Raw genomic sequence first — 15,152 nt, forward strand, 5'->3', positions numbered from 1 at the left:
GAATCGAAAAGAAAAAATGTGCGATAAAAACATTACTTGAGAACTCTTAAAACTTAATAAAAAAAGTCAGATATTTTGCATACAAAAGCCTTGTAATGGTTACAAATAATATGCAAAATTTTGTAAGGGTAAGTATACATTATAAAAAAAATCACAGTATAATTACTCTCATGGATACTTTTGTGGTTACGAGCTGGGTGTATCCCACCTAGCCTGTATTAGTAGGGTTAACTGACCCCCTTTTTTTGTACTAACTGAAGAGCTAAAGGACAAAGAGGTAATCTGCTGAGATGGCCTTTTTTTGTGAGTTTTCTTTGATTCAGTCTTTATATAAGACAGGTCCACTCCATTCATTCTCCCTCAAATCTTTCTGGTTTTGGACTCTGACTCTGTTAGCTACCTCTTTATTGATGTCTAGATTATCTTCCTGCCTATAGCATATAGATTTATAATTTCTGCTGTATCATTACCACTCTCACTGGTTCCAACCTCCTTTTTTCAATGTTGGTATTTTGGCCTACAATATTTCAGAGATAACCCGATTTGGATTTTACATTTAAGAATTAAAATTAATTTCAAACAGGTACTTACCTCTGAAATACTTTCCCACTCACCTCCCCACAATCAGGCTATATATGGTTTTAATCATGACTGCAACTATAAAAAAAAATCTGAATTATGGCAGAACAGTAGAGCTTATGCAAGTCACATGGAAGGTGGAAGAAGAGAGAATTATGGGTAAGTGAGTTCATTCTCTGCAAGGTGTAAAACTTGAAGTCACATCTGTTGGCAGTATGAATGCAAATTGAACAAGGAAAGACCTACAGTAATTATTTCAAACTTATCTTAATTCTAAAATGTAAAATTATTCTAATACTCTGCCTCATACTCTATCTCTACCAGAAAAGTTAACATTTCAAATGTTTTTTTTATATCTCTCTTTCTGTCCTTTTCTTCTTTTTTTACTGATAATCACTGTAAAGTTTATTTGACTTATTCTTTTTTTTGGTTAATTTTGCGAGATTAACTCCCAGTTTGTGCTAATATGTGCAAACTTCTGTATTATTACTGTCTTTTAAGTACAACCAACATCCCAGAGGATTAATGATACATACACATAGCCAAGCAAGTACTCACTATGAAATGATCACTGTTGTATGTAACTCTTGCCTGAGATGAGGATTGCTGCATGTTTAGCACTGTTAACATTCTGGTTGTAAGAAAGTCACAGTGTCAGTTAACTGCAGAACATATGCACAACATTTTTGAATGGCTGTCATGAATAAAGATACATTCTTTCCTAAGTTTTAGAACTATAAAATGTAATAATTTTCCATCTTCAACAATAACAGGCTACTCCTGATGCACATAGTAAAATACATCAAATTTCAATATCATTAAAATTTAAAGGTGTATTAAATCATAAGAAATTGTGAATAAATCAGTGTGTAAAGCCTACATGTATTATTATTATTATGTATAAAGTCCAGTGCAACATAATACACTCATGACTGGGAAATGAATGACCAAAATGTTTTAATGAACATCAAGGAACACTTGTATTAATTTAAAAGTAGTGCACAGGTATGATTTTGTAATGTGACTTTGATGTGTTTAGAAGTGACTATACTTATACAGGTGAACACTGTCCAAATGTTTTTAATTACCTCTGTTTTTACCAAAAGATATATAAATTATGTCAAATTAGAATAACTGCTGATGTGGGTAGTTTAGGAATGTTAGATATCACTTTATGGTTTTGTCTGAATTAACAGTATAGTTTAGACGTTTTTTTCCCCTTTGCATAGGGCAATTGTTCTCCTGCTCTCCCAGCTTATCAGCCACAGAAGTTAATATAGTCATCTAGAAGCCAGCCTGTAATAGCATAAAAACTATGCATGTTCTGTGAACAAATAAATATACTGTTACTCTTTGTTTCATGTATGTGATTGAGTCTCTTCCTTCACAATCGGCATTCAAAAAATCTGCTGTTTATTGTGGAGTTAATGCTTGCCTCTTAAATATCAGTGAACCTGAATACCACAATGTTAATATAACATGGTGCAAAACTCTTAAATCTTTCAGTTTTAAAATTGATGTTATATTTGTTACAAAACTAGAACAAAAATTTCTTTCTCTGTTTCAAATACTTTAAATATGAAAATCTTGAGTATATCTTAAAGTTTATATGTAATATGATAGTGATACTTTTTACATAGTGGACAGGAAGAAAGTTACAAGTATAAAAGAGATTATGCAGACTTATTATATTTTGTGAGCACTTCAATAAAACTTGCTTTAGTATTTTAAGTTAAAATATAACTATATTTAAACCAAAAACGTTTTTTATTTAAATTCTACTTTCACTTTTAATGCATTTTTTGTATGTATGGTTTGTGACAAGTTTGCCCAGCTAGTTTAGGCTCCATACACAGGTTGAAAGTAAGAATCCTTTTTGTCTGTTGCACAAGTTTTGTTTAGAACACAGAGTACATGATTATTTTATTATTTTAAAACTAAAGTTTCAATATGAATTATACAACTTTACCCAGTATTTATAATAATGATAACTATTAAGACCAGATTGCTAGTATATGATATTTAAATGACACAAATGTTTTTACAAACAGTTTAAGGCATATCCAACAGGGGTGTTATCAAATACAAAATAAATTGAAACAGTAATTAGTGACATTAACTGCAATGTTGACAGTATTTTTGTTTACATTTTTTTGTCTCACATATTATATTATTAGGGACCTTGAAACCAACAAAGCCACAAACTCACAAGCAATGTGGTAGATATATAGTTTAGACATATTTCTTGACAAAATATCCGAGATTGGGAAAATTCTTACTCGTAAGATATTGCAGATAAACAGAGGTGTCACTAATGTTGTGCTTTACTAGTAACCTAAAGAAACTGAAGATTTTTGGAGAAATGTTATTTTGAAACTTTTAAATACCTTTATATTTTTATATTAAGATTTAAATAAAAACCACAAAATTTAAATATATTTTTACTGGTACCAAAGTTCATTTATAATAATCAGATTTTTAAGTTATATTTTTTAAACTAGCTTTGGGAAATGATCCTAGACTAGGTAATTTTCTAAAATCTTTTATTACATTTTTGAGCTTTATCTGAGCTAAACAACATTTTTCAATGAAACATAGTTCAAAAGGTTTACATTTTGCTTACCCCAACATCACAATAACAGCTTAAAGCAGCAACTTGTTCCTGAGTGATTTCCTGTAAAAATCACACAAAATGTATACTGTAACCATAACCAAAAAAGGAAACGCACAGATATTTACAGCAATATTTGTCAGTGTTCTAGTTCGATTTATCACTCAAAGAACTAAAAAATAACTTGATTAGTCATTTGTAAGATAATGTCATCATTCGCTGCTAAACTTATTGTTTTTCTCACATTTCAGTCTGTTTTACCGTACACAAGAGTAAAATATGTGCTGACACTTGAGTTGTACAGGTTTTTGTGTAGCTTTAAGTCTGTTAACCAATTTTATTTACAGCCAAGAAATTAGTGATTACAACCATTTCCTCGTTTTCCTTAACTGAAATGTCTCTTATTTTCCATAGTATAAGCATTAGATTTTAGTCACAATATGATGCAACAAGGTAACAAAGAAGTAAGAAAATGTTGTGATAATATGCAAACAATAAGGAATCCTCAATAACCACGACACTTGAAATTCTTTTAGGCAGGATTATAGTAAATTATTCTACGAGATCTTTTTTTCCTTTTTATTAGTTATATTTTTGTGCACCAGCAATACCAAATGTGGGGTGCATGTATACCCAATTCAATTTTATTACTCATCAGGATCTCTACCAGTCTACCCTCAAATTTAAATTCTTTTAGGCAGGATTAAAGTAAATCAGTCTATAAGGCCTTGGACATAGTCAAATACATAAATCGAAAAGGTTTGACCTCCTGAGTCCAGAACTATAATTAGATCTCAAATCAGTCACAAGATGATGGAACTACGAGCTAAAAGTTTGTACTTGAAAAAAAAAACTAACTTGGATCCATTCTATGAGCTGCAGTGCCATGGCTAAAAAAGTGATGTTGTGAAGAATTTGTTTAAAACCCATATGTGATTCCTTTTTTCAAAAACAAAAATGCATCAAATAAACATTAAAAAACCTATTAAACTGAATATTTGTTTTGAAATTGAAACTATTTTAGCCAAAATCCAGAGTATTATATTTTAAAAAAATAAAGGTCAAAATTGCACTGAAGTAGGAATTAAAATGATAAATACTACTTTATTATGCTGCTACACATATTCAATTTCACGCCATCTGCTGACAACATTTCCATCAGGTCCATCATCCCTATTCAATAATTTAAATTTACTTTTTTTTACATTTAATTATCTCAATCTATTCACATATATTCATACCAATTAAATTTCCAGGTTGTGTTAAAATAACAATTTTTCCCATTGAATTGTGTGATTAGTTTCACCAACATGTTCTGCTAAAGGTGAAAAACTAATATTATTATTTTTAACATTTCTTTTATGTTCATTCAGTTTGAATTTTAAATTTCTTCTAGTTTGTCTTATATAAACTTTTTTACATTCACATAATATTCTATATATACCAAATTTTTCCATTAAATCAATTTTATCTTTAGTTGTATTAAGAATGTTGCTGACTTTCTTTATCGGTTTGTATATCAGAAAAATATCTATTTGTTTTTTAAATTTTTTCATTATTTGACAAGATAAACCAGGTATATATGATAGTACTAAACATTCTTTCTCACATTTTTCACAAATGGTTTTAACTTAATATTTTTATCCCTTTTTTACCGCTTTTTATCCTGTACAGTAAGTTATTGTATTTTAGTAATTTGGAGACTAGAAACAATCTCATTTTTTATAGAATTTTGTATAATATAATAATTTTTTAAAAAAATTTTGAGTCTTTAAGACTGAACATTGCATACATGCCAAAAAATATTTTTTACAAATGAATCTAGTAATGGGATATATGGCAAAATGTTTTGCAACACAATGACTGAAGTTAAAAAAATGCCTTCAATAACTAACATTTTTAATGAGGTGTAAACAAAATAAGATATCACCCAAATTCATAAAACTGGATTGCAATATTAAAAACAAGAAAGTGGAGTATCAACTTGAGAAGACTAAAGTGAAGATACTGAATATTGTAAGTCAACAAAAAGGATGTTTCATAGATGAGAAAGAAAAAAAAGAGTGTATTTATTGCATTTAGCTCTATCTAAGGAAATGAATGAAAACTGGACGGAATGGGAAAGGAAGTCATGGATAAATACACAAAAAATATTGCTATACGTAAAACTACATTGGACAAAAGTTAAAAAGTTTATTAATTCAGAAAAAAGAAGTGAATGAAGAACATTATAAACTAGATTCATTGCCAGATAAGTACAATAGTTTTTAAATAACCCTAAAGTTATAAATAAATCTGATTTATTACTAAATGATAAACAGATTGATGTTTTAAAAAGAGGTTTAAATTTTTCATTTGGTCCAAATAAAGGTTTTAAAAAAGATATCATAACTGAAAATGAGAGTAACTTAAAAAAATTAAATGATGAAAAAGCACATATTATTAGAAATGAGTGTTGCACTCTATTAAATAATTTTAAGTTCAAAAATAATAATAAAAAGGACTTTGAAATTTTGAAAAATTTAAAGGAACAAGATGTTATTTGCAAGGCTGATAAAGGGGTACAAACTGTTATTCCTAATAAAAATGATTACGATTCTAAAGTTGAAGAAATTTTTAAAGAAGGTCCGTATGAGAACATTAAACTTAATCCTATACATAAACTTCATACAATAGTTAAAGAAAAATTAAGAGTTGTATAACTCTAACATCTTATGAAAAGCAAAGTTTAATTCCCAGTAACTTTATTTTACCTAGATTATATGCCTTGCCTAAAGTTCATAAGATTGGTAATAATTTCAGATCTATTGTATCCAATATTAAGAGTTCAACTTATAACGTAGCAAAATTTATATCAAAAAAAAATTCTCATTTTTAAGGGATAAATATAAATGCACAATTAAGAATTTATGGAAAGAATTGAACATATAATTTTAGATCAAAAAGATATTTTGGTGTCATTTGATGTTGTGTCAATGTTCACCAAAGTACCTGTGAAAAAAGCTATTGAATGCTTTGAGAAAAAACTGAAAGAAAATAATAATTCAGTCTTAGAAATAATGGATATAATTAACCAGGTAGAAGCATGTGTTGAAAACTCATTTTTCCAAATTAATAGCAATGTTTGTAAACAGAACGAGGGTTTAACTATGGGTTCTCCGTTATCTTCGTTATTGTGTGATTTATTTATGGACAGTTTTGAAAGTTAAGCACCAGAAAAAGCAGATAAAAAACCTGAAGTTTGTTTAAGGTATGTTGATGATACATTTATGATTTGGTGGCAAGGTAAAGATGAACTAGCTAATTTTGCTAATTACTTTAATAACATTGATAATTCTATAAGATTTAATTATGAAGTTGAAATAAATGGTTGTTTACCTTTTTTGGATGTTTTAGTGAGTGAAAATAAGGATAAATTGGAAACAACCATTTATCGTAAACCTTTCTCTGTAATCATTCTGCTACATCAACAATCTTGTCACACTAAATCTCAAAATCCTGTGTTTTTTACTATTATGTGGATAGGATATTAAAATCATGTTGTAAACATGATGATGATGTCAATAATGAGTTATTGTTAATTAAGCACATAGCAGTGGAAAGAGGTTTTAATCCAGATGTTGTTGACACAGCTGTCATAAAACTAAAAAACAGGGATGATAAGTTAAAACCATTTGTGAAAAATATAAGAAAGAATGTTTAGTACTATCATATATACCTGGTTTATCTTGTCAAATAATGAAAAAATTTAAAAAACAAATAGATATTTTTCTGATATACAAACCGATAAAGAAAGTCAGCAAAATTCTTAATACAACTAAAGATAAAATTGATTTGATGGAAAAATTTAGCATATACAGAATATTATGTGATTGTAGAAAAGTTTATACAAGACAACCTAGAAGAAATTTAAAATTCAGACTGAATGAACATAAAAGATATGTTAACAATAATAATATTACTTTTTCACCTTCAGCAGAACATGCCGGTGAAACTAATCACACAATTCAATGGGAAAAATTGTTATTTTAGCACAACCTGGAAATTTAATTTGTATGAATATACGTGAATCTATTGAGATAATTAAATGTAAAAAAAGTAAATTTAAATTACTGAATAAGGATGATGGACCTGATGGAAATGTTGTCAGCAGATGGCATGAAATTCTTTAATATGTAAATTGGTGTTTTGATAATTGTCCAAATAAGTGCTAGTTTTTGCTAAACATTACACTCCTGAGGATGATGCAATAGTGTATGTCGAAATATGTAGAGTGTATAAGATTGCTTTCCAGTTTCATCGGGATTTTTACCACTGTTCAGTAAGTTATTGTATTTTAGTAATTTAGAGACCAGAAACAATCTTATTTTTATAGAATTGTGTATAAAATAATCGTTGTTTTTTAATAATTTTGAGTTTTTAAGACTTTTTAAATATTTATAATTAACATGGAATATACAATTTCCCAGTTGTTTTAAGTTTAAAGTAAAATATTTACAATAAGGGATATGTTATTTAAATCTGCATAGATACCAATATATACATATCCTTTTTATTTCACAACTTATAATGAATCATAATGGAATTTCTTGTAAGAAGACATTATTTGCTAATATCAGTGTTACTAATATCAAAAGCATCATAATCAGCTATTAGATTTTCTTTTATCAATGTTGGTTGACTTCTACCTCAAACCCAAGCCTGTTCATACAAGGCAAACAATAGATTTCCTGCACCACAATATAGTTTTCCATTGTTCTTCAACTCAATTTCAATGCTCGAAACAAAACAAGGCCAATGTATCACATTCATGGTTGTAATGATCAGCTTAGGAGCTGATCCCACATAGAGATCTCTGCACTCAGTGAGGGTAATAGCCTACAGCCGAGCACTCGTAAAAATTCAGAGTGAATGAAAATAATGGTTGATATGTGAACTCATTTACAATATATATTTTGTAGTTTACTCACACCAAGAAATGATGAAGTTTGAGTGGCCACATTAGCAAATTCAGTGGATTTGGTAGTACTAGACAGGTTGAAATATCTTAGAGATTCATGCCACCCATGCTGCATTCTCTTTTAATTGTACCATGGGATTTGCATACAATTCAGAGGGGAATGGGTCTATTACAAGTTCATAGTGTGCTGTCCCAATAATTTTGATTATAAATAACATAAATAAATATATAAAAACTTATAACCATTCACATAAACTAGGAATTAATTATTTTCTAAAATATGCTGCTTTGTTCACAGTAAAATCTACTAAAGCAGGGAGGGCAGGGGTGGGGCAAGAGAGGATAATGAGATTTTCATAAAGTAAAACTACATTATAATATATTCTTATACACCTAATCAAAACATCATGTTTGACAGTCAATCTTTTCACCAAACTATGTAAAAATCCATAAAAATGATTAAAAACATCCTTCACATGCTATATATATAAAATCTCACACGCGTTAAAATTCAGTGATTTTTAAGTTTCGTGTAGTAAAGTCCTTTTTGTTATATTTGTGTCACTTTGAACAATTATCATAGCTTTTTTTTCTTTTTCTGTTGTTCTTATGATGATTTTTTCAGAGCAAATTATACATTAAAATTAGCATTTCTTAAGTTGAGAAAAACAAATCCTAATTATTTTAAGATACTTTTAGTTAACAAAATTCCTTGCATGTACAAAACAGATCAAACAATATTTCTGTCAGCTTATTTACAGAACAGATGGAGATCATTTGAACTTTTCTTGGATACAAATGTTTATATATATTAGACTTAGTAATTAACTAACTGGTAAAGAAATAAAAATAAACCACTAACTTACCTCTATTTTGGAATGAATGCTGTGCTTGAAGGCTACATACAAAGGAAAGTTTAAAAGAAAGACTTTACTGACAAAATGAAAAAGTTTCTCTTTTTCTTCCAATGACCACCACACATCAGTTTCTTTACTTTCATTACTATCTTTTTTTTCTTTATCTTCACTATCCTGTCCCGGATCAGAGGAATCATCTGGACTATCCACAATGTTAATTGGTTTGTCATCTTTTGGGTGGTTTCAGTTTTTTTAGCTTCATCTTTGTCTACTTTATCACCAGATAGACAACTGTCCTCATCCTCACCAGCTTTTTCCTTCTTACTTTTTTCATCATCATCTTGATCTTTTTTATTACATTTAGATTCTGAAACTTCTGTAATGGTTTTCAGTTCTTCTGGTAGCTTGTGAAGAATATTCAAAACAGTTCTGATGAGACCATGAAGAACTGCACCAAACTTATCAAAACTCTTTGGATCTTTAAAGCAGCAGGTGCACTGTCTGTTGAGAGAGAAGTTCAGCACAATAAATATCACTTAAAAACAACAAAATTAGAATAATACAGTTCAAAAGTAAATCACTACAAGTTATCACATTTTACTTCAAACATTATTTACCAAAGAAAACATAAATACATAGTTACAGATACTGAATTTTCATTTTAAAAAATCTACTTGATATAGTCACCAATAAAAGTTGCTGATACAAATTTGTAATTAAAAAAAATACATTATTGGAGACAAAACTTTACAACTGAGATTATTAGGAAACTAAATATTAGTAAAGCAGTCCTTTAACATGTTAAAGGATGATCATATGCAAATTAACTAATAAATGAGAAAAAAACTAATATTGAGATTGAATATTATGAATGATGAGTGAAATTACTTAAACAAACCTTTGGCTCCAGGCTTGAACATATGTGCACAAAAGTCCCACTTCATGCTTTTCCAAAGCTCGATAGTCCTTTTCTGTTTGTTCCTCATCTATGCAGAAAAATTTTAATTTGAATTACCTAGTGTCATGCATCAGGATTTAGTCTAAATAAACTGAAAACATCCAGGAAATTTATAACATTTAAGAAAAAATTTACATTCACTAGATGAGTATTATTTGTAATTATATAAGATTAAGGTAAAAAAAAAATAGATCCAGTAAATAAGTCATGATTCACCCACCACTGCTAGCCTGACAATAATATGCAAAAAAACAGATGCCACAGACTGAAATCAGGCAGAAAGATATTTTGGTATACTTTATAAGTAGACTTAATGCTAGACATTTTAAACTTTGGCTTCCCACAACACAGCATAATTGTTAAGCTATCTTTCTGTTCCCATCATCTAAATTCAGTGCACAGTGCATACATATATATATATATACACACACACACACACACACACACTGTACATTGTTGCTTGCATCTATTCTTGTACATGTTGATCATACACACAGTGTTGTTGCTTGCATCTATTCTTGCACCTGATGATCATACACACAGTGTGTTGTTGCTAATTTGCAACACAGTTTGAATTATTGAATGCAATATCAGAAACATTGTTCATTATGTTTTTGAAATGGCAGAACTGCTTTATAAGGTCTTAGTCATGTTTTTGTATACACAAGCAGTATGCAGATCTATGTTCTAAGTAGAATATCTGCTTTAAAAATGCAGAATTAGGCATAATGACACTCAGTTTGTGAAAACTTTAAGGAAATATAATTACTATTTCAATAACCTAAACTTGCCAGAAATATCATGCAAGTGGCAAGCACTGGCTCTGTATGAAGTAAAATAAAATACTACCAAAGTCTAATTATAGGTTCCCACCCATGGTTTTAGGGCATTGTCACAGATGAAGGCTTTTTCCTTACTCTAGAATCACTGATCTGACTTTTAAACACCTTTGTAAACTGTTTATGTATCAAATTTCTTGTGGGTTTCTAATTTTGTTGGTTACAAGAACCCTAACAATATATCATTCACATAAAAAATGTAAACAAGAATACCATGAATATTGCAAATAATCCTATTAATTACTGCAGAGGTCCCAAACATTTTGATATTAACATATTGTGGAATGATTTGCCTGATGATGTGTTTTGTGCTGTTTGATTTTTTAATTTTTAATGGAAAAAACATTAAAAACTAGTAATTGTTCTTTTTTATTACTGTTACTTTAATTTATTTTTGAACAAATAGCATTTTGTCATTTTGCATTTTCTTATGTTCTTATATACATATATATATATATATATATAATTCACTATCTATCAAACTACTTGAAAGTTACCACTAGATAATTTCTCTGACCTCATATGAGACTGTTTACCATGCTCTCTGAAATCACTACAGATTATCTATATAATAATATTCAATTTTTAATAGTTATTAAGGATGTTTGTTACATGGTTTATTTATATGCTGAAATATCACATTCATTATAGATTTTTCCTTTGCTACTATTATTTAAAGTTTTAAACTGCATTCCATCTACATCTCAATGAATAGAGCTCCATGATTAGCTCAATTACCTATAAGAATCAATTACATCAATTAGTGTCATGTAAAATAATGAATTTACTCTTTCCTTACAAAGTTTGTTGATGCAACCCATCTTGGAATTACCTTTTAACCATGAAAATATATATGCTTTAACTCTAAATTTACTAAATGAAACATGGTACGCTTTTACGAAACCTTAAAAGCCTGTTGTACACAAAAAATCAGATTTTGTATTTAAGTATTCCTATTAAAGATTTGTCTGTGAATTTCCAAAGCCTTTACTAAGTCAGTTTTAGGGAAAGGTCATTTTTCCTGTTGAGAATAAAAACATTTTTATCTTACAGTTTCATATTTCATTTGCATAATTTCTATATCCTAAATTTCTTTTTGGAATTGCTTTATATTTTATATCTTATTTTTCTCCACCCTTACACTAACTATAGCAATCATTAATATAAAGTGAAATGAAAAATTGAAAAATATGAAGTAAAATAAATAATACATTTTACTTTTTCCTTGAATTCATCATTTTTGCAAGATTTTTCAATTACTTATATTCACATTTCAATTGTTAACCTTTTCGCATCCATTTTTGAAAAATAATAAACCACAGCCTATTACATATTTGTGGTACAAAGTTTATGTAACAGACCCAGCTCATTATCTACTGTTAGCTCTCATGCATGCAAGCAATCACAAAATTAAGCTAGTGTAATTTCAGATATTTCATTTTAGAGAAATTCTGTTAACATAAACTGAAAAGTTCATAATTTTTACATTTTAATTACTTAAGTATACTTACTTATGTATATAAAAAGTATACATAAAAAAACACAACATTTTTCACTTCAGCACTGAGGCCTTTTACTCTTTGAGCCAGTTAGAGCTCAGTCTCCATTAACACTAATTGTTTTATCATTATGTTAGTTGTCCAAAATATAATTAATGTAGCTTTTAAGTATGCATTTTAGATCACAAAACTATATCACTCATTAAAATAGAACGTATGAAAACTACCATGATATATATGACTTTCTTTCTAAGCTATAAATGTTAAAAAAATCTGTTAGCTTCTCAGAGTAGAATAATATGATAACACAGAATCTAAAACCAACTCTCTCTATATGTCCACCAAAAACAAACAAATATGCTTTATTTAGAGGAGAATCAGCTCTTTCTATTGGTTATAAACATGCCTATCAATGAAGCACACATGATTATATAATTGTATTGAAAGATATGGAAAGATTGGAGGGTTCTTTAGTGGGTATGACAAATTTATTAATTTCTCAGCAAATTCAGAAGAGTTTCAAATTGAGATTTTTGCTTGTAATTCTGTATAGTTTGTGTTTATAGTTAGTTGGACACTCCCTAAGACCGTTTCTGAGGGTATAAAATCTAAATGCAGAAAATTCAGAGTGTAAATGCACCACATGACAAAAAGAAGTGAAGACTTAGCAATTTTTAAGCATTATTTTTTAAATGAAGAAACTAAAACTTAGAAAATATAAAATATTTGAATTGTAATGTATATTTTGATATCAAGTTTATTGACATACACTGATAATAAAGTTGTTTAATAAAATGTTGAATGTAAATCTGTAAAAGGTTGTAATATGTGCACTTTGACCCTGGAATATAGAAAAGAGTTAATCGAAATTAGGATTAAATCGATTAATATCAAGAAAATAAACATTTATTAGACTGTGAATAATTAGACTGTCTGTTAAACTACTACTCAAAGCCTGAAAACACCATAAAAAAGCAATATTTTTACACTTCAGCTGGATAAGTAATAATTTTGCTAAATCTGATTAGAAATTCAATCCTCATTTAATTCACATTTATATAGTTTGAAGAGAGCTAGATTATTTCATTTTACTGGTTTTTTCCTATTCGAACTTTTATAGCTGTAAGTAGCCACAAAGAGTTTCTCTGTTAAAGGCTTTAAACATATTTCAAATTTAATAAATTTGTAGGTGGAGTGAGTTCTTTTTCCAGGTTTGAAGGGTTTGTTAACATAAAGTGTAGGAAGAGAGTCCATAATGGTGTTTTTACTTTTAAGAGGTTCTAAATGGAACCTTGAATAATACAGGAACATAGTAGCTTAACAAATGCTCAACAATTATTAAATAAACAATTTTTCAATAATTGAGTTTTTTTACCAAAATATTTTCATTATTTTACTTTGGAAAGGAAAGAGATTGTATGTCAAAATTATTATACTCATTTGTATTGTTATTGGTTTGAACACATTAATTTGTCTTAAAAGACACAATTGGGTTAAATGGATTTGAATCAGGTGTTAAAATACATTTAGGTTTGGACAGTTTCCCTATGGATAATCTATTTGAAAAATTTTAAATACAAACTTGAATTTAAGAGGTAACAAGTCTAGCATTTGGGATCCTTGGTGTATACACTTCAAGAATTGTTTTCCTGGATGGTTTGTCCAATGATGTTATATGTCTGTTAGTTTCAATAGAAATATAATTGTGAAAAGCTACATCTAATTCAGCATTTTGCTACTTGTTTTTGTGGGTGATGTATGACCTCTATGCAACAAATATCCTTCTGTCACCTTGAGTTTTCTTTTTTCTTAAAACAAGTTTCTTTAAAATTGGGTGATATTCAAGAAAATAAAAAGGAACTTCATAAAACATCTTTTATTAATAAATAATTCTTTAAATACTAATATTTTACTTAATAAACAAGTTTTCACTCAAAAACTACACATAGATCAAAACTAATGTTACAAATAAAGCAAAGTTTACTTACATTTGTCCAAAAGATCCAACACCTCTGAACAAATATCACATACTGACATGTTTTCAACAGTCTTCAAAGCTGTAAATTATGTTGAGTAGATACAATGAAACGATTGAAATTTAATTTTAAAAGCTAACCTAAAGTTTACAATACAGAATTATATAGTTCGTGCAATACGAGGATTTATAACTTTTACAGAAAGTACAACTTGTAAGTTGTAGTACTAAAGTCTAAAGACAGGAGTCGTAGACGAGGATTCAGCAGTCACCTTCAGTCACAGATTCAACTTGTAATTAACTATATGATAAGTTTAGAGTACATCTCAGTTTAGCAGGAAACAACATCAGAAAATTACTACTTCTTAGGTAGATGTTTGATTTTGAAGAGATCGCGTCAATACTGTCCAACAATCAACTAGTCAGGCTTGGCAAGCACGCCAAATCCACAAAGAGAATTTTTCCCATTGGCATTATATAGTCACGAGTAACTTATTTAAAAATTAGCATTTTTCTAATATCTCAAAACTAATGCAAGTTAGGTTGCTGTTTTTCCTTCAGCTACTTCTGAAGCTATGAAATGTTTCACTAAATATCCCAAATGGATATATTTATCACAGAAATATACCAACATAAGCCTATTAAATACTATTTTACCAGTTATCGCAACCACCATTACCTGCACCATAAGATTTTTAGTAGTGCCACCTCATTAAAAGCATTCGTCTGTCAGAGAGCTTATAAATCACAATTATTACCATGCTTTTCGAATACTTTTCAGTATTATTTCATTTAGCTACAAGCTGTTTTACCGTAACATTTATTTCAATATCAAAAGCTTACAAATTTATCGCAATGTCTGTATAAGTTAGAA

The 15,152-nt window shown here is 28.8% G+C and overlaps 1 protein-coding gene across 1 annotated transcript in view; it reads right to left on the minus strand.

The window, feature by feature from the left end:
• LOC106457477 (ubiquitin carboxyl-terminal hydrolase 34-like) overlaps positions 1-14,950 on the minus strand; it is a 141,830-nt gene extending 126,880 nt beyond the window's left edge. Inside the window, 5 exon segments of the mRNA XM_022383442.1 lie at positions 3,203-3,253; positions 9,017-9,160; positions 9,163-9,508; positions 9,906-9,993; positions 14,292-14,950. Of these exon segments, the coding sequence (XP_022239150.1) occupies positions 3,203-3,253; positions 9,017-9,160; positions 9,163-9,508; positions 9,906-9,993; positions 14,292-14,340 (678 nt within the window). The 5' untranslated portion in view covers positions 14,341-14,950.
• Positions 14,951-15,152: the final 202 nt, after the last annotated feature.

Source organism: Limulus polyphemus, unplaced genomic scaffold (assembly GCF_000517525.1).
Source record: "Limulus polyphemus unplaced genomic scaffold, Limulus_polyphemus-2.1.2 Scaffold336, whole genome shotgun sequence".
NCBI lineage: Eukaryota > Metazoa > Arthropoda > Merostomata > Xiphosura > Limulidae > Limulus > Limulus polyphemus.